Here is a 19,266-nt window from a genome sequence, read left to right as displayed (position 1 = left end):
CCCATGGAGATGTACAAATTGTTCTTCGGATCACAAGCAAGGTGTCCAGATTTGTCGGAGGACGCTGGTCTGAGCTGCAACCGCCCAGATGCTAATGTAAGTAGCCCCGTATTTGCACATACCATCCATATTTTTTATCAAATCTACCCTTTAGCAGAGTTGCCCTTTGAACAGGAGTGGATAGCGAAGGCTAAGCTTATCAGGTGTCCAGCCCCCCTGCCCGAGACCGTGCCGAATCCCATGTTGACCAGGATGCTGGAGGCCGCGTCGTTGGCGGAAGGCGAAGGGGGGAACCAAGGAGCTACCGCCTCCATGAAGGAGGCCGTTAGGAAGGGAATAATCGAAAATTATCCCGACCAGGGAAAGAAAAGGACTGCCTCTGAAGACCCGGAGGTGATAACCTCAAAACGGGGAAAGAAATCTTCGTCAGAGGGTTCGGCACCGGAGAACGCTTCAGCCGAACTGCCCCCTAAAGGGGACCCGCTCTCCCCCGAGGCGTAAGTGAAGGGAGGGGTTCCATAATGAATCACATTCATGTTTTACTCCTGAGGAAAATAACCAAAACATTATCTTGCAGTTCGGATCTTAACCCTTCTCAGAAGAGCTCATCTTCAGGGGATCTTCGTCCAGAGATGATAGAGAGCAAAATGCCTCCCCTTGTTCCACCGTCTTACGAGGCTGGCGACCCCGAGGTATTGTCCCGGAGGGATTTTTCGAGTCCGGACCCTGAGAAAGGTCATCAGACTAGTTCGGCACCCTCTTGCGCGCAGGCGGAGGGGCTGAAGGATCTGCTTAGTGGGGCGTCCATCTCAGAAGAACACCGTATATTGATGGATACGGTGATTGGAAGGATTTCGTCCGCGGAAAGCGGATTGTACGAGGCTGCCAGGAGTTTACTAGCAGGCTTCGAAGTATGTAAAAAGGTGTATCTTTTGGCAGAGCCGCATATTAAATGTGCCCTGTATGAGTAGTAGCCCCTGAGACTCTGTGTGTCGTCACGAGTGATGGAGCACAGAGGATCATAACCCCAGGTATAATGTGCCACCTATTCCATAAAGGTGGTGAGGTGTTCGGTGGCTAGCCAGACTGATGAATCTGCCGAACTGAAGCGGCAACTTGACGTAGCAGATGCCGACATCGCGCTTGTACATAAGCGGCTAGACGAGGCTCAAGGTATGTTCAAAAGACACCCAGCAATAGGGGCTTGATGCTTGGGCCTTATATATGTTTTATGTAGATGGTGTTGCTGCCGTGGAGAACCTTCGGGCGGAACTTGCCCGAGCAAAGGAGCAAACAAGGAAGAGTGATGCGGCTGCCATTAAAGTGGCTAAAGAGCTAAAAGCCGAACAGGCTGCTCACTGCCAGAGCAAGAAGGAAATGGCCGAGATGGCCATAAAATTGAGGGATGCTACCAACCGCTGTAGATTGCTTGAACAAGAAGATAGGGCGGCTCAGAAGGATCTTGAAAAGATCATTGTCGAAGCCAAGGATACTCGCTCTGCCATGAGAGCGATGAAGGAGGAGCTGCGTCAGGCCGGAGATATCACGGCTGGAAAGCCTTATATGCTGCGGATGAAGTTTGGAGACCCCAAGTATGCTCCATTAGACCGGCAGTGGAGTTCGGACAACGCTTATCTGGATTTGGCCGCAAGTGCGGCGGACGCGACCGAACACTTCCGCAGCCGAGGTGACCATGAATTGGAAGAGCTTTTTTGGTCGCAGTACCACAATCCAGAACGCCCACTGTCAGTCTCCGACCGTTTAGCCGCCTGGGCGGAGCTGAACAGATTATACGGACTCGCCATGAAGTATGTTGCGAGTCGTCTGTGGCCGGAGAAGCCGGAGCCGAAGAGTTATTTTGGCTTGGTGCAGCAATTTCTTGGTTCGGTGCCGCATGCTGATGCAATGAAGAGGTCGGCGTGCATAGAGGGCGCACAGATGGCTCTTGCCCGTGTCAAGACATACTGGGCAGATATGAAGACAAGTTCAAGGAGTACGATGAGACTTCCTCACCCGTAGCGATGCTTAAGTCTGTCCAAATCATGTTAGCAATTGCCGCATTTTATGATTACGAAATCTAGCAAATGGATGTCAAAACTGCATTCCTTAATGGATTTCTTAAATAAGAGTTGTATATGATACAATCAGAACGTTTTGTCGATCCTAAATGTGCTAACAAAGTGTGCAAGCTCCAGCGATCCATTTATGGACTAGTGCAAGCATCTTAGAGTTGGAATATATGCTTTGATGAGGTGACCAAAGCATATGGTTTTATACAGACTTTTGGAGAAGCATGTATTTACAAGAAAGTGACTGGGAGCTCTATAGCATTTCTAATATTATGTGTGGATGACATATTGTTGATTGGAAATGATGTAGAATTTCTGAATAGCATAAAAGCATACTTGAATAAAAGTTTTTCATTGAAAGACCTCGGAGAAGCTGCTTACATATTGGGCATCAAAATCTATAGAGATAGATCAAGACGCTTGATAAGTTTTTTCAATGAGTACATACCTTGACAAGATTTTGAAGTAGTTCAAAATGGAACAGTCGAAGAGGGAGTTTTTGCCTGTGTTGCAATGTGTAAAGTTGAGTAAGACTCAAAACCCGACCACAACAGAAAATAGAAAGAGAATGAAAGCCATTCCCTATGCCTCATCCATAGGTTCTATAAAGTATGATATGCTGTGTACCAGACCTATTGTGTACCTTATCATGAGTTTGGCAAGGGGGTACGATAGTGATCCATGAGTGGATCACTGGACAACGGTCAAAATTATCCTTAGTTACCTAAGAGGACTAAGGAAATATTTCTCGGTTATGGAAATGATAAAGAGTTCATCATAAAGAGTTACGTCGATGCAAGCTTTTACACCGATCCGGATGACTATGAGTCTCAATCTGGATACATATTGAAAGTGGGAGCAATTAGCTAGAGTAGCTCCATGCAGAGCATTGTAGACATAGAAAATTTGCAAAATACATACGGCTCTGAATGTGGTAGACCCGTTGACTAAACTTCTCTCACAAGCAAAACATGATCACACCTTACTACTCTTTGAGTGTTAATCACATAGCGATGTGAACTAGATTATTGACTCTAGTAAACCCTTTGTGTATTGGTCACATGGCGATGTGAACTATGGGTGTTAATCACATACAGATGTGAACTATTAGTGTTAAATCGCATGGCGATGTGAACTAGATTATTGACTCTAGTGCAAGTGGGAGAGTGAAGGAAATATGCCCTAGAGGCAATAATAAAGTTGTTATTTTATATTTCCTTATTCAATATAAATGTTTATTATTCATGCTAGAATTGTATTAACCGGAAACTTGATACATGTGTGAATACATAGACAAAACATTGTGTCCCTAGTATGCCTCTACTAGACTAGCTCGTTGATCAAAGATGGTTAAGTTTCCTAGCCATGGACATGTGTTGTCATTTGATGAACGGGATCACATCATTAGGAGAATGATGTGATGGACAAGACCCATCCGTTAGCTTAGCATAATAATCGTTCAGTTTTATTGCTACTGCTTTCTTCATGTCAAATACATATTCCTACGACTATGAGATTATGCAACTCCCGAACACCGGAGGAATGCCTTGTGTGCTATCGAACGTCACAATGTAACTGGATGATTATAAAGATGCTCTACAGGTATCTCCGAAGGTGTTTGTTGGGTTGGCATTGATCGAGATTAGGATTTGTCACTCCGAGCATCGGAGAGGTATCTTTGGGCCCTCTCGGTAATGCACATCATATGCAGCCTTGAAAGCGATGTGACTAATGAGTTAGTTACGGGATGATGCATTACGGAATGAGTAAAGAGACTTGCCGGAAACGAGATTGAACTAGGTATGAAGATACCGATGATCGAATCTCAAGCAAGTAACATACCGATGAAAAAGGGAATAACGTATGTTGACATAGCGGTTCGACTGATAAAGATCTTCATAAAATATGTGGGAACCAATATGAGCATCCAGGTTCCTCTATTGGTTATTGACCGGAGAGGTGTCTCGGTCATGTCTACATAGTTCTCAAACCCGTAGGGTCCGCACGCTTAATGTTCAATGACATTATGTATTATATGAGTTATGTGTTTTGGTGACCGAAGGTTGTTCGGAGTCCCGGATGACATCACGAACATGACGAGGAGTTTCAAAATTGTCGAGAGGTAAAGATTGATCTATTGGAAGTTAGTATTCGAACACTGGAAGGGCTCTGGAATGTAGGGTACATATCAGAGTATCAGAGGGGTTACCAGACCACCCCCCCCCCCGGGGAAAGATATGGGCCATATGGGCCATGAGGAGGGGGCGGCGCCACTCTTTCCTTCTCCCTCTCCTACTCCTTCCCCCTTTCCCCCTCCGAAAAAGGGAAGGGGGGCCGAATCCTAGTGGGAGTCCAAGTGGGACTCCCCCCCCCCCACACACACTTGGGGCGTGCCTAGGCCTGCCTCCTCTCCCTCCCTCCTTTATATACGGGGGGAGGGGGCGCCCCTATGAGACACACCAATTGGTCTTAGTTGTGTGCGGTGCCCTCCTCCACAGTTTACACCTCCGGTCATATTCTCGCGGTGCTTAGGCGAAGCCCTGCGCGAATCACATCACCATCACCGCCACCACGCCGTCCTGCTGACGGAACTCATCTACTCCTTCGACCCTCTGCTGGATCAAGAGCTCGAGGGACGTCATCGCGCTGAACGTGTGCAGAACTCGGAGGTGTCGTACGTTCGGTACTCGATCGTCAGAATGAGAAGACGTTCGACTACATCAACCGCGTTGAGCAAACGCTTCCGCTTTCGGTCTATGAGGGTACGTAGACACACTCTCCCCATCTCATTGCTATGCATCTCCTAGATAGATCTTGGGTGAGCCTAGAATTTTTTTTGAAATTGCATGCTACGTTTCCCAACACAAACTCTCTAGTAACCCCGGAACCAGACTGGATCGTCGATCGGAACATCCGGAGCCCGGAACTTTCAGTTGTGCCCGGAACTTTCAGTCGTGCCCGGAACTTCCGGTTCAATTGTGTGGACAACTTTCGGAACAAATTCCGGTTCATTAGTCCAGCTTATTTTTGTCCAAGATTTAGCAATCTCGTCAAGCTCTACTATCCTCCCACTTACTTCTTTAAGAAGAAACTCATTCTCGAGAAAGTGTCCAGTTTCTGCGACAAACACTTTGTCAACGGACTTTTGATAAGGAATACCCAATTGTTGCTCTGGGATAACCTACGAAGTAACATTTGTCTGCTTTGGGATAGAGTTTATTTGGTTGTAAATGTTTTACATAAGTTTCACAACCCCAAATTTTGAGATGCGACAAATTGGGTTTCTCGCTAAAGAAGTAAGGGACATCATATGGTGTCGACTCAACAGACTTTGAAGGTGCTCTGTTTAGTGTATATGTTATCGTCTCAAGTGCGTATCCCCAAAATGATAAAGGCAGATCGGTAAGGGACATCATCGACGTCACCATGTCAAGGTTCGGCTACGCCTCCAGATATTCCATTCCTCTATGGAGTTCCAGGAGGAGTAAGTTGTGAAACAATTCCACGATCACCTAGATGTTTGCTATACTCATGACTTAGGCATTCTCCACCACAATCTAATCGCCAAAAAAATTGCCACGATGATTCTCAACTTCGTTCTGAAATTCTTTGAACTTTTCAAATGTTTCAAACTTATGTTTCACCAAGTAAATATAACAATATCTACTCAAATCATCAGTGAAGATTACGAAGTATAAGTATCCACCGCACATCGGTGTGCTCATCGGACCGCATACATCAGTATGTATTGTTTCTAACAATTCATGCGCCCGTTCGGGATGACCTGTGTATGGTGTTTTAGTCATTTTATCCATCATACAAGCTTTACACGTGTTAAATAATTCAAATCAAAAGTCGTTAATACTCCATCTTTATGAAGCTTATGCATACGTTTCTTTCCTATGTGACTAAGACAGCAGTGCCACATATAAGTGGTATTATCAGTCTTCTTAAGACGCTTAGCTCGGCTATGTCCCTCTTAACTCCATTCCACCAAAATCTTCTCTTTAAATCCATGTACATTTTGGTGTTACCAGGATGTATAGAATAGGAAGAGTCGTGGTTCCTACATGATCAACTTCCTCAACTCCAATCGTTGGGCACACAGACTCGGTTCTCAAACCACATAACTCGTTGATCGTCCTCGTGGAAACCTTCCGCCTTTTCCTTCAGGTTCGTCTTCTTCTTAATCTCAGGGTCCTACTTTTGAACTTCCCAGATCCTTTCTAATTCCATATTGCCCAGAGAAAGGCACAAATTCCCCACGGATTTGGCACTTCAACTCATGATGAATCGCCCAACTAGTTTCTAAACAAATTTAGAATATTCGTTGGCGGTGCTAAATTGTAGATAACATGAATCATGCGCCAGAGCAAGGTAGTAAACGGACATGACAAAATAAATGAATTGTCCCCTCTTGGTCATAAAAACAGTAACTTTTATTTGCTACCATGACAGTTACGTTTAGCAAGGTTATCTTTGGTAAGAAGTACCTCCCTCTGCAAAAAACCACATTAAAACTTTAATCTTGAAAGGAACCTTTGTTTTTCAAATATGTTTTCTGCGGAAAATAGGACCAGAATCCATAAGATCCGCATACATAGACTTCACAGTGAAGACACCATTAATGGTTAACCTCCACTGGAAGGAATCTGGCATGTGAGTTAGATTAATTGACATCAGTCTAGAAACCAAATGGATCCACTTGGTCCATTTGTCGCCGAATAAAGCCCTGTGAAATTGGATGTTCAAAGGACTAGCCCCAAGAATGGCAACCACTGTATCCTCTTTTGTGAACACAATATTATACAAGATCGAGTATTTGTAATGCTAATGGAATGTCACCTAACCAAGTATCTTCCCAAAAACTCGTCGATTGAAATTGTTAAGTAGAACAAAGGAATTATTAACACCATACTTTTAGATATACATGTAAATGTCCAGGTGCTACGATACTCCTATCATCTCTTTGGATCCAATTGCTTATCTCAGTTGCAACTACATGACCCCAGGTTTTCCAAATTTTGGAATAGCTTTTTCAGTAGCTTTGTCACATGGCATGACCTCCGCGGCAGTTACCATCTGTTGGTCTATCTCACTCAGTGCAATCTCATGATTATTTGTCAAGTTTATCTTCAGAATACTCCTACTGGTTCATGAATTGAAAGAATATGTTGTCTTGAGGGGCTTTCAGCAGAAGCTCAACCAAGCATTTAGTCAAAGGAGTGGGAGCATCTTGAATATTTAGTCCGAATGCGTTGGCTTGTTTGTAAATATTTGTTCTAAAAACTCATTTATTACTCCATCCAGATGAGAATATAAGTCTGGCACGGGAACTTAGATTTAAAAAATCACGAGGAATAGGTCATCTGAATATATATTTTTATGACATAATGTAACATATTTTTCGCTAATCAATAAAACAAAAACCTAAAAACATGTGTCCAACTTATCCCATCCGGAGGGAGCAATACGATGGAGCATGGTCTTTGCTTCCATTCAATAAAAAATGGATTAGGTTTGATGGAGAAAGGGTTGGATTCGTTGGGATTATGTCCGGTGGAGTCTGAATCCATCGCTGCTAAATGGAGACGGCCAGCGTGCGATCTGTTGATACTGCGCCGTCGTTGCTTACGGGAAGTATTCAGAGACATCACTCCATCAACCACTGCGTCAAGAATATGGGTAGCATTAAGCATAGCAATTAGCAACCCAAGCAAAGCAGTAGCTAGGTTTCTTCTATTCCTTACCTATAAGAACACTTCCGCAAGTTATGCTCCTAATAAATGTACTACCAGTGGAAATTGGACATCAAGATAAGGCGATGCACCAACTATTTCATCGAGATATTATGGAAACCAAGCTTGAAACAGCAACCTCGCGATGACGAAATGTCAACTTGTAAAGAAAATGACAGTTTCGATACTATCTTTTCGCTCCTCGGCCTCAAAATAATATGGGGGCAGCAATGATTTGCTCCTACTACACAAGTTCGGTAGATACACATACATCCACTTCCTCTTGTATAATAATTTACCAACATATACTAATGAGGGAAGGTCGGTACTCCATAGCATCATAACGAAAAGGTAGAGCGCTGATTGTCTGGGCCTTAACAACTGCCACCGTTAACATGGTGGCCAGTTCCAAATGAACCCCAGAATCTTCAGTACACAATTTATAAATAAACAAAGAATATGCCCTCCCTTATGCGAGATGTCTGTGGAGCTGGCGAGTATTGTTTCTTTCTCTCTCTTTTTTCACAAATAATGCCCAGCACGACAACAAGTAAAATAACCGGCTCAATGATCACAACAGATCCACATCCAGGTTGCTCACCGAATCCATCTCAACTGATACCATGGCCACATCAATCCGCTTAATTAATCCCAGCATCTCGAAGGGCAGCTCGCCTGTCTCGTCGAACAAGATTTCTCATCTTATTTGCCTAAGTACAGTTTTTCTCCCTAATTTTGTTTTCTCTCCATTTCGCGGCATCATTATCAGGCGTCCGGCCGGAGTTCATATATTGTGGAAATGGACATTTCATCTAATCCTTGTATGCTCGCAAAGTTTATTCATCTTGTGGTCTAGGTAACATTGCCGAAATAATATATTGACTACCTACTAAGAACTTGGTCACACAAAACACGTCAAAAAATAATGTTCAAATTACTGAACACTGGGATCAGTTCATCGTTCTGTACTTCTCTACGCGAAGGCCTGCGCCTCGATCTCGGCCTTCACCATGGCCGCGTAGAGGCCATCGCGGTGGTTTGCAAGGAGGGTCTCGTGGCTGCCGAACTCCACGGTCCTGCCGGCGCTCACCACGGCAATGCGGTCGGCATCGCGGATCGTGGAGAGGCGGTGCGCCACCGTGATCGTCGTCGCGCGCCGCGACACTCGTCGCAGCGCCTCCTGCACGTGCTTCTCGGACTCGAGGTCCAGCGCGCTGCTCGCCTCGTCCAGGAGCAGTATCCTCGACTGCTTCAGCACTGCTCGTGCGATCGCAATCCTCTGTTTCTGACCACCTGACAGCTGCACCCCACTCTCCCCAACCTGCCAAAAATAAGCGGTTCAGTATATAATGTCTATAATGTGTAAAAATCATGTAAACAACATCTTAATTTACAAATGTTAAGTTTTAAGTAAGTACAAATGTTAAGTTTGGCGTTGGAAGTTGAGATTTGTGAGCAGTTTTTCAATTTGTGAACAGGTACTCACTTGAGTGTCGTAGCCTTGGGGAAGCCCAGCGATGAACTTGTGGATGTTGGCCTCCTTAGCAGCATTCTCGATTTCGGCCCACGCGGCCTTCGGGTTGCCGAACCCAATGTTTTCTCTGATGGACCCACTGAACAGGGCCGGCTCCTGGCCCACCATCGCGCATTCCCCTCTGAGCCACTTGAGGTCCAGCTCCCGCACGTCCATGCCGCCGACCGTCACGGTTCCCCCCAGCGGGTCGTAGAACCGCTGCACCAGCCACACCACCGTCGACTTGCCGCTCCCGCTCGGCCCGACCACCGCCACCGTGCTCCCGAACTTCACGCGCAGCGAGAAGTCGTTCAGCACCGTCACGTCCGGCCGCGACGGGTACGCGAAGAACACTTTCCTCAGCTCCACGTCCATCGGCTTCCCGTCCTTGATCGTCCGCCGCTTGGTGCCTTCCTCGTTGATCGTCGGCCGGCGCTTCAGGATGGACAGTATGCCGGCGATGGCCGTCGGCGCGCCGGACGTGTCAGGGGCGAGTCCGGCCAGCTGGCCGACGGAGAAGGAGCTGAGGACCAGGATGAGGAAGATCTTGGACACGTCGCCGAAGGTGGACCAGCCTTTGGTGATGAAGTAGGCGCCCGCCCAGAGCGTCACCGTGTAGGCGCCGTACATGGCGCCCTGGGAGAGGCCGAGGATGATGCCCATGTACTGCGACTTCCGCTGGGCCTTGGCCGAGGGGCCGTCCAGCGCCCGGTTGAACGTGCCGACGATGCCGCCCTGCGCGCAGAGCGCCGCGACGGTGCGCACGTTGGAAACGGCACCCGCGGCGATGCTGCTGGCCCGCGCGTACGCGGCTTCGTCGGACCTGGCGCCGACGTTGATGAGCAGGTTGAGGTAGCTCGCGCCGAGCGTGAGTGGAGTACAGGCCATGGCAATCAGTGTAAGGCGCCAATCCAGCCCGAAGCAAATGCCGAGGCCGACGCCGGCGGAGCCCACGGCCATGAGCAGCACGGCGTACCGGTCGCCGAACATGGAGCGGAAGGCGATGGCGTCCCTGGCGAGCCGTGTCACGAGGACGCCCATGGCATTGTCTTCCTCGTCGAACCACGCGGGCTCCTGCCGCATGATGGCGCGGAAGAGGCGGTCGCGGACGCGCATGGTGAGCCGGGCGCCGGCCCAGCCGCAGAAGCCCTGCTGACCCGTCATGGTGAGAATGCAGGCAAAGCCGAGACCCACGACGGCGAGGGCCAGGTACCCGATCTGCCGCCTCATCTTGTCCGTGTCGGGGTCGAAGTACACCTGGACGGCCTGGCCCAGAAGCAGCGGGAAGACGGAGAAGACCGCGCCGGCGTTGATGCCCATGAGGAACCCAAGGATCAGCAACGGCCCTTCCTGCCGCTGCAGCTCCCATATCTCAGAGACGCTGAACTTGGCGGCGGCCTTGCGGCCGCGCGCGTCCTTAGCATCCGCCTCCACCTCCTGTATCGCGCGAATGCCGCCATACCTCGACTTAGAGACCGACACGTCGTACCCCGAGTTGTCAGTGAAGCTGTTGTACCCCGCCGCGCCGGGCGTGCCAGGGGTGCCGGGAGCAACGGCGGGAACGGACCTGCCGCTGTCAGAGGCGAGCTTGACGAGGCCGGCGTAGGGGCCAGCGCGGGCCATGAGGTCGGCATGGCGGCCGGACTCGACGACGGCCCCGCGGTCGAGCACGGCGATGGTGTCGGCGTTGCGGACGGTGGCGAGGCGGTGCGCGATGACGAGGACGGTGCGGCCGACGGAGAGGCGGTCGATGGACTGCTGCACGACGGCCTCGGACTCGGCGTCGAGCGCGCTGGTGGGCTCGTCCAGCAGCAGGATGCGCGGCTCCCGGATGATGGCGCGCGCGAGCGCGATGCGCTGCTTCTGTCCCCCCGACAGCTGGGTCCCGCGGTCACCAACCTAAACAAAAGAGAATATTTAGGCCATGTTTGGTTCATAAGTCCTAGACTTTTTTTTAGTTCCAACTTGTAAGTCACAAGTCCCTAAAAAGTCCCTGACTGTTTGGTTAAAACAAACACCCTCTTACTTAGGAGATCCTGGCGAGCCCATGAACAGAGACAGACTAGTGAGGCCATCATCAGCATCGGCATCATCAGTTTGCTTAATGCTTATAAAAAAAATCAGTTTGCTAAATGGATTTAGTTACCTGCGTGTCGTAGCCGTCGGGGAGGCCGAGGACGAAGGTGTGGGCGTTGGCCTTGGTGCAGGCGGCGATGGCCTCTTGCCTCGTCGCGTTCTCCTTGCCCATCATCACGTTCTCGATGATGGAGACGGCGAACAGGATGGGCTCCTGCCCGACCAGCCCGATCTGCGACCGCAGCCACTTGAGGTTCAGCGACCCCAGGTCCTGGCCGTCCAGCGTGATCGTCCCTAGTAGACACGAACAAAAATTCGTTACGACCCATCATCGTGCGTGCAACGGCAGCGCACGGCCATGCGGTGACCGTCATGTACCTCGCGTGGGGTCGTAGAACCTCTCGATGAGCGCGAACACGGTGGACTTGCCGCCGCCGCTGATGCCCACCAGCGCCAGCATCTTCGCCGCCGGGACGATCAGGTTCAGGTTGTACAGGATGAGCGACTCCGGGCGCGACGGGTACGCGAACTCCACGTCCTTGAACTCCATCCTGCCCCTCACCGCCGACAGCGCCCGCCCGCCGGCGCCGTACGGGTCGATCTCCGGCTCCCGGTCGATGATCTCGAACACCCGCCCGGCCGCCGCCGTCCCCTGCGCGAACTGCGCCGAGTACGACAGCGACAGCGCCAGGCCCCTGCACGCACGACGACCACCATTTCCAAAGTTACAACCAGCCAACAAGCCTAGCGACAGAGAAAGTGATGGCGCCTTGGCACCGGCGTGCAAGGTGCTGCTCGTGCTTGCCTTCCTCCGACCATGACGCCGAAGAAGCAGGCGATGGCGTCGCCGCCCTTGATCTCCCCCTGGGCGACCAGCTTGGCGCCGTACCACAGCGCCAGCGCCCACTGGGAGTAGGTGACCAGGTAGATCATGCCCATGCCGGCGCCCTTGGCGAAGCCCATCTTGACGCCGATCGGCGACGCCTTGCGCAGCCACTCGGCGTACCGGTCGGCCAGCCGGTCCTCCATGACGAACGACAGCACCGTCCGGATCGAGCTGATCGCCTGCTGCGCCACGCTGCCCGCAGGTTGGTACGACGCCTAGTTTGATAGATTGTCAGAAGCAACACAAATGTTCAGTTCAGACTGCATGTTTGTTTTCCTTCAGTCTATATATATGTTCAAGACACGAATTACCTCTTCGTTGGCGGCGAGGCCGCCGTATATGGCCTTGTAGGCGATGCCGCAGGCCATCATGACCGGCGTGACGGCCAAGACGGCGAGGGCGATCCGCCATGACGTTCTGAACCCAACCACGTAGCCGAAGATGAAGGTGAAGACGTGATGCACAAACCCTGCCATCTATATATACATGCACAAGTACAGCAGTTCAGGCAGAGCGCTGGGAGGATGCAGCCATGTTTTTTGTCCATAGATATGGGCAAAGTGTTTAAGCAATGTAAATCTTGGTTACCTTCTCCCCCATGACTTCCTGGATCTGTGCGACGTCGCTGGAGATGCTCTGCATCACCTCGCCGGTGCTCACCTCCGTGTCGAAGAAACCGATCTCCTGCCGCAGCACCGCCTTGAGGTACTCTCGCCGCACCCGCAGCGCCGACCTCTCGCCCACGATCCTCCAGCACATGATCTCTGCGCCAACCAACGCTCATCAGTACTGGTACTAGATTCATGCATGAGGAATGACATGTCAGAACAACAGTCATGCGTGTGCTCACCGAGGTACGCTCCGATGACGACAACCACGGCGAGGATGACCATGTACACGCTGATCTGCCTGACGTCTTTCATCATCTGCGTCTTGTCGGAGGCGACGATCTTGTTGACGAAGTTCCCGAAGAGGTACGAGTACCAGGGCAGAGAGCCGCCGTTGATCATGGCGCCGATGCACCCGAGCACGAGCAGCACGACGTCCATCGGCGTGGAGTACTTGAACAGCCCGGTGACGCTGACCGGCTTCCCGGCCCTCAGCTCGACCTCGCCGTCGTCGTCGTCCTCGTCGTCGAACTCGTAGCCGCCAGCGTCGTCGTCGCCGTAGTACCGGCTCCGGCTCTGGCTGTAGGACGTGGCGCTGACGTCGTAGCCGAAGCTGGGCACGTCCCGCTGCACGGGGGCGGGGGTGACGTAGAGCTTGTTGTGGTTGTCGCGCGAGAAGGAGACCTCGCGGGACACCGGGGTGCGCGCGCCGGCGCCGGCGCCGTACCTCACCATCGCCCTGTCCACGGCGCCGGCGGCGGGGGCGACGGACGCGGCGATGCTGCAGTCGTCGTTGCTGGCGAAGGAGACGTCGGGGGCCACGGCGGCGGCCCGGCTCGCGTCCGTCACGACGCTCTGCAGCTCGAGCCGCTTGCCGGCGACGGTGCTGACGGCGCCGCTGGGCCGGTGCACCGTCGACATGGACGACGAGCGGTCGCGGTGCGTCCGGGGCCCGGACCGGCGCGACAGGTAGTAGTCCCGCGCCGTGCGCTGGAACAGCGCCGGGCCGCGGCGGGAGGCGGCGTCGGAGCCGGCGAGGCCCCAGGGCCCGACGGCCGCGCCGAGGCCGTGCGGCTGCGCCCACGACGTGTCGGGCTGCCAGGACACGGAGCTCTGCCACGACATGTCATCGTAGCCGCCACCCCGGCGGCGCTGTCCGCGCGGGGCGCGCCCGCCGGCGAAGGAGGTGGAGTTGTCCGGGGTAGGGTAGGGGCTGCGCGCGCCCTGGCGCCGGCGGCCCTGCCCTTGCGGCTGCGGGCCGGAGCGGGAGAAGGAGAAGTCGGCCATGGTCGCAGCTCCAAGAGGTGGCGTTGGGTCCGATGATAAAAAGGGGTTCCCGCTCTCGGGTGTAGCTCCCGATGCTCGCCGCTTGGTCGCCAGTCGCCGGACAGACGGCACGGCCCTTGGGCACGACGCCGCGCGGTGTGTCTTTTTTGTAGTACTACCAGGTGCCTGAGCCAGGATCAGCAACGGCGTATCTGCACTGGGATTTGACTGTTTCGTGTGTTGTGACGTGAGGAATGCGCCGTGCTTGACATGATTCTGTTCTGCCTGCACTTTCTGGTGAACACCGTAGTACATATGATAGTACTATAAACATTACCAAGTCCGAGCTGTGCGGTGGACATAGCTATGCACGACGGCTTCGACAAATGGAGACAGAGATAGGAACCCTGCTGCTAGGCTCCAGGCAATGGTACTTTGGAACTTTGGATGGAGCGTGTATCCCTTCCTTGCCTACATCTTGTATTCTTGTGCTGTCGATTCGACACTTAGGGCTTCTTTGGATCACAGGATTAGAAAACAAAGGAATTCAAAAAACACAGGATTTTGACAGGATTGTAGGTGCAAAACAGAGAATTACAAAATAGAGGAAAACTACAAGAATGGTCATTTGGATGGAACACAGGAAAAACACAGGAAAAGTGTCTCGATCCTACGCGAATCAGTGTAAAAAAGAGGTTATAGTGGATGTTGAAATTCCTATAGGATTGAGGTGTAGGAATGCATCCATAGGAATTTTGGAGGTGTGGTTCCTTTGATCCAAAGGGCTTCTTTAGGAAAAAATCCAATGGATTGGAATCCTCCAATATTCCTATGAAAATCCTTCAATCCAAAGAGGCCCTAAGCATGTGGAGCCTGAACTAGATGGTTGTCTGTTTGATGTGATCAAAGCTCTCAACACCAATGGATTATTATTTAATGAATGAATGAATGTACTCGGATATGTACTAGACAGGGTTGGAAGTTTAGCAGCCTGCCACCAAGAACACATCTTCGTGTCAATCGCCTGGGACGTGATCCGCTGGCCTATGAGCTGAGCCGCGTGAGATGGTCCAAATTCGTCACCGGCGCCCACGACGCCCCCATGAAACTCGTCCCAGAATATGCCCAGCTAGCCTACGAACAGCCCGTCATTTTCTTGCAATTTCACTACCCTTCTCATTTCTCGCTCTCTGCTCCTCCGTATACTGTATACTGGAGTAGTAAGATTTGGAAAGCAACAGTATGGTTTTTATTTCTTTCTGGGGGCACTTGGGCAGTATGACTATCTGCTGTCTATTTCTTCAGAGGATCGGTGGTCCAATTCAAATCTGAGTATTTAAAACACAATGGTTCTTCAGGTAGTGCTGCGCCGGCCGGTCAATAGCATAATGCTTGTTTGGTCGGTCATCTTCCAAGTGGCGAGGAAACAGCACTGTTTCATCACCGCTGCTTACCCAGAAAGTGTCTTCGTTTCAAGGAAAAGCAGGCTCGTGGATTTCATATATCTGGTTAGGCACACTCACCCAGTCAAGCCATGGGAGTCATCACTAGGCACAACCTCTACGGCCGGCCGAAACATTTTCTGAAGAAGCAAAACATGATCTTGTAGTTCAGGTGATCCATTGTGTCAGCATTTAGATGTGGAAAAACATGAGTAAATAGCATAAATCTTCGTTTCATTTTCGCTCGATCGAAATACTAGTGGTTTAGCTGTTCCTGCAACATCGGCATGACATATGCTATGTATGAATGCAGACAATTCGAATCTTTACTACCATCTCAAAGCTAAGTGAGTTTCTATAGTCGAACTAAGGGCTATTATTATTTTCCTTTACAACAAACGGCACATATTGCTTGCTACCACAAAAATAAGTAACAGGAGCCTTACAGAGTACCAGAAACTTCAGGATTTCTGGAACGACATGGCCTTCCATGTGCATTTATCTTGTAGGTTGTGTCCAAACAAACCACGTCACTGAAGTAGCTGAAATCAACTCTAGATTTGGAATCGGCCCAGAAAATGTTGGTCAGTCTGTCATCCTCATCGAGCTGGACAGCATAAAAGAAAGACGGATTGTTTAGCTGCATGCTCTGCAGGTACTTAACAACACCTCCTGCATCACCACGTTGCATATTTTTCATACGCTTTGAACAAAGGGAACTTCTGTAATCTGCAGGGAGGAAATTAACATTTCTAAAAATTCCTGCCTGCTGTACTAAAGATCCACCAGAAAACCTTGACGGTGTTGTGGAATCTTCTGAGGAGTTGCATTCAGTTGTTTGTACCTCAGTGAGCACTCTCTGAGATCTCAGCATATGCATGGTTGATGGGGGTGCTGGCTGATGGTTATGGTCTGCTACAAATTCAGCAATGCGATATTTATTATAGGATGTAATCTTAATTATCATCCGTGCGGGGCACCCTATTCTTGTTTCTGGCCGTGGCCTTTTAACTCCATTAGCTCCTTTCTTGTCCTTACGGAAACCCTCCCTCGAGCATACAAAGGTTCTCGATCTTGTGATGTTGTCAGCTGATTTGTCCGATGAACTCTTACGAACACTAAAGCCCATGTGTCCAGCATACCTGTTATAGAATTCATATGCTTTGTCTTCATTGTCAAATTCCATGCCGACTTCAGGCACCATTTTTGCAACAGTAGCATCATCTATGGGGGCATCAGAATCAATAACTTTTCTCAATTTTCCCTGCTTGCATCCAAATGATTAGTGATTTAGCATGCTAAACAAAAATAACTGTCGGGATCATTGTTGAGGAAATCGTTAACTGGTAGCTGCTCGGTTGGCTGGTGAGTAGGGGATTAATCGGCTAATTGGCAAGTTAATCGGCCATTTAATCAATTAATCGGATGATTTATCGGTTTATAGGCTACTCGGTGACCCTATGAGTAGGGATTAATCGGCAAGTTAACTGGTTAATCGGATGAATTCTTGAACAGGGGTCGGGATATAATATACTCTCTGCTTATGTTGAGTATGTATATGATCTTTTTAAGAAACATTTGACTATGTAAGGTGTTGGCCATGCTATATTAATAGTACAATATGCCGCTCTACTATGAATCAACGATAATTGATATGTCAAAAGTATATGCAAGTTTAAAATACACAATTCAAGCTCCAGAAAAATTGAGGTCAACAGAAAAGCTCTTCTGACCCATACTAGCCAATGTTCATCGAGTAGAAGAACAACAGAGTTTTCACATGAACGTCATTTTTTTGCTCAGTAGAGAGCACAAAACAATCCTTACAGAAAGAAAAACGATTGGTGATTCAATGTGATTTGAGTCTATGAACAAGCACAGGAATTGTAGGCCCTATAAGCCACGACATGAGTGAGCGAAATTGATTAAACACATAGTGCCTACCTTTGCCCATGCTATTCCACATGCATTGCATAAAGTCCGCCGTCCCATCGGTCCACGACGCATATGAGGCGTCGCATTTGCGCTAATTCCACAGCGTAGGCATCTGAATAACTATAACAAAGGAGTTAGAAATTATCTCACTGCCACAGGGATGCAGTGTGATTGAAGAAAGGAAGTAAACATGTAGTAAGTCGCAGCATTCTCTTGACACTACAAAAATCACACACATGTTACACCCTCGCTTTGCACAGTAAGAGGCAGACAAAATAGGAACCCAACTAATGTGTGCATATGCAGTGGGCATTCATGGATGATTACTATTTTCTCACACCCATGAAATGAAAAGACGGTATACGCTATACAGTGAACGGGTGAACAGCTGGTCACTCTGTTAGCCTATGGATGCATGTCCAATTTCTTCAACTACAGAACGCACCTAAAACAAAGGTCCCATGTCCACAATTGCAGAACACACCCATGTAAAGGCTAAGTAGACTACGAATACACATAGAATCCATATTATCCACAAATCTCTATTCTCACACAGACAAGATTAGCAGTACAGATGCTGAACTTTAACTAGCCTCCAAGCCACCCAGTGACACTTCCTATTTTGCATAGATTTGGGCACATCCTCTTCAAGTTAATGTCAATGTCAAAATCGGTTGCGCAGACAAAATGTTGGCACTGGACAGCTGAATGTAAAAGACAGTATGTTCCTTTGGTTTCTTCACCTGGTAGGTTCGTCCACCCTGTCGTCTCCTTCGGCACCGCCGACACCAACACCAATGCCCCCTTCGCCCTCGAACTCCATGCTTATACCAGGCAGGAACACAGAGAAGGGACAGCGTTCCTTCGAAATTTAGCTGGGAATAGGCACCTTGGTGCTGTCCGCGCAGGAAAAAAAAACCTGCCACAGACTAGAGGGTGGATTGGATTGGAGTATCCATCCTAGCAAGAAAAGGGGACCAGAACAGAGCTCTCGGGACAACCCGAGCAACCTTAGAGTTGGTCAGCGACAGAAGGCACCGATCCAGGTCCGGTGGATCGCCGCTCCGGCGAGAAATGGCGGGAATCTGCGGGGGAATCGGTTGGATTCGGGGGTTTAAAGCTAGGGTTTTGGGCGCTTGTGGGGGGCGGGGAGCCGGATTGGGATTTGGTGTGGGAGATGGGATACCGGGGGCACGGCGACGGAGCGCTCTATGCCTGCCACGCGCGCATATCCTGCTTCCAGTGGGCATAGCCTCATAGGGGGTAGTTCGCCTCTTTTCTCTTTTTTCTTTTGGATTTTTTTTTGATTAGTTCGCCTTTTTTCTCTTTTTGAGCAGGGGTAGCTTTTTTTTAGATAAGCAGGGGTAGGTTGTTTTTTTTAAGGGGAAACATGCTTTACTTTACTGATCAATGGAGCAAATTAAAGGAATAATAGAAGTATCATGAGGGTGTAACAGCCACACATGGCGACCCTCCCCTAAATGTAAAGTATGTTTAGCTAAGCCATGCGCCTCCTTATTGGAGAGATGTCTCTCATGGGTAAAGGAGCAGGACTGAAAATCCCCGCTCATGTCGTCGATCTCCTGCACAATTGGTGCGATTGCGTCCATAGTTCCAATTTGTATGTCCTTGACCACTAAGAGGCAATCTGAGGCCACCCTGATATGAGTCAGTGTCAGGTCCTTGGCCAGTGCAATAGCCTCGCGACATGCAAGAGCTTCCAATATATTTGG

General features: G+C 49.8%; 2 protein-coding genes across 3 annotated transcripts; both read right to left on the bottom strand.

Moving 5' to 3' along the window:
* Positions 1-8,666: 8,666 nt before the first annotated feature.
* LOC123089276 (ABC transporter B family member 19-like) lies at positions 8,667-13,798 on the bottom strand. Its single transcript, XM_044510993.1, has 8 exons — positions 13,133-13,798; positions 12,871-13,046; positions 12,594-12,758; positions 12,202-12,497; positions 11,775-12,091; positions 11,467-11,690; positions 9,294-11,219; positions 8,667-9,128 (listed from the first exon to the last, which is right to left on the bottom strand). Exons 1-8 carry the CDS (start codon positions 13,623-13,625, stop codon positions 8,781-8,783), a joined length of 3,945 nt encoding a protein of 1,314 aa, XP_044366928.1. The 5' UTR covers positions 13,626-13,798; the 3' UTR covers positions 8,667-8,780.
* Positions 13,799-15,816: 2,018 nt separating this feature from the next.
* LOC123089274 (protein FAR1-RELATED SEQUENCE 5) lies at positions 15,817-18,741 on the bottom strand. 2 transcript variants are annotated; one of them, XM_044510992.1, is made up of 3 exons: positions 18,277-18,741; positions 17,543-17,653; positions 15,817-16,862 (listed from the first exon to the last, which is right to left on the bottom strand). In XM_044510992.1, the coding sequence occupies exons 2-3, from the start codon at positions 17,603-17,605 to the stop codon at positions 16,041-16,043; spliced, it is 885 nt and encodes a 294-aa protein (XP_044366927.1). In that variant the 5' UTR covers positions 17,606-17,653; positions 18,277-18,741; the 3' UTR covers positions 15,817-16,040. The 2 variants fall into 2 exon arrangements, with proteins under 2 accessions (XP_044366927.1, XP_044366926.1); XM_044510991.1 differs by having other exon boundaries at positions 17,543-17,645.
* Positions 18,742-19,266: the final 525 nt, after the last annotated feature.

Source organism: Triticum aestivum, chromosome 4B (genome assembly GCF_018294505.1).
Source record: "Triticum aestivum cultivar Chinese Spring chromosome 4B, IWGSC CS RefSeq v2.1, whole genome shotgun sequence".
Lineage (NCBI taxonomy): Eukaryota > Viridiplantae > Streptophyta > Magnoliopsida > Poales > Poaceae > Triticum > Triticum aestivum.
This window is presented reverse-complemented; position numbering and strand designations above follow the sequence as displayed.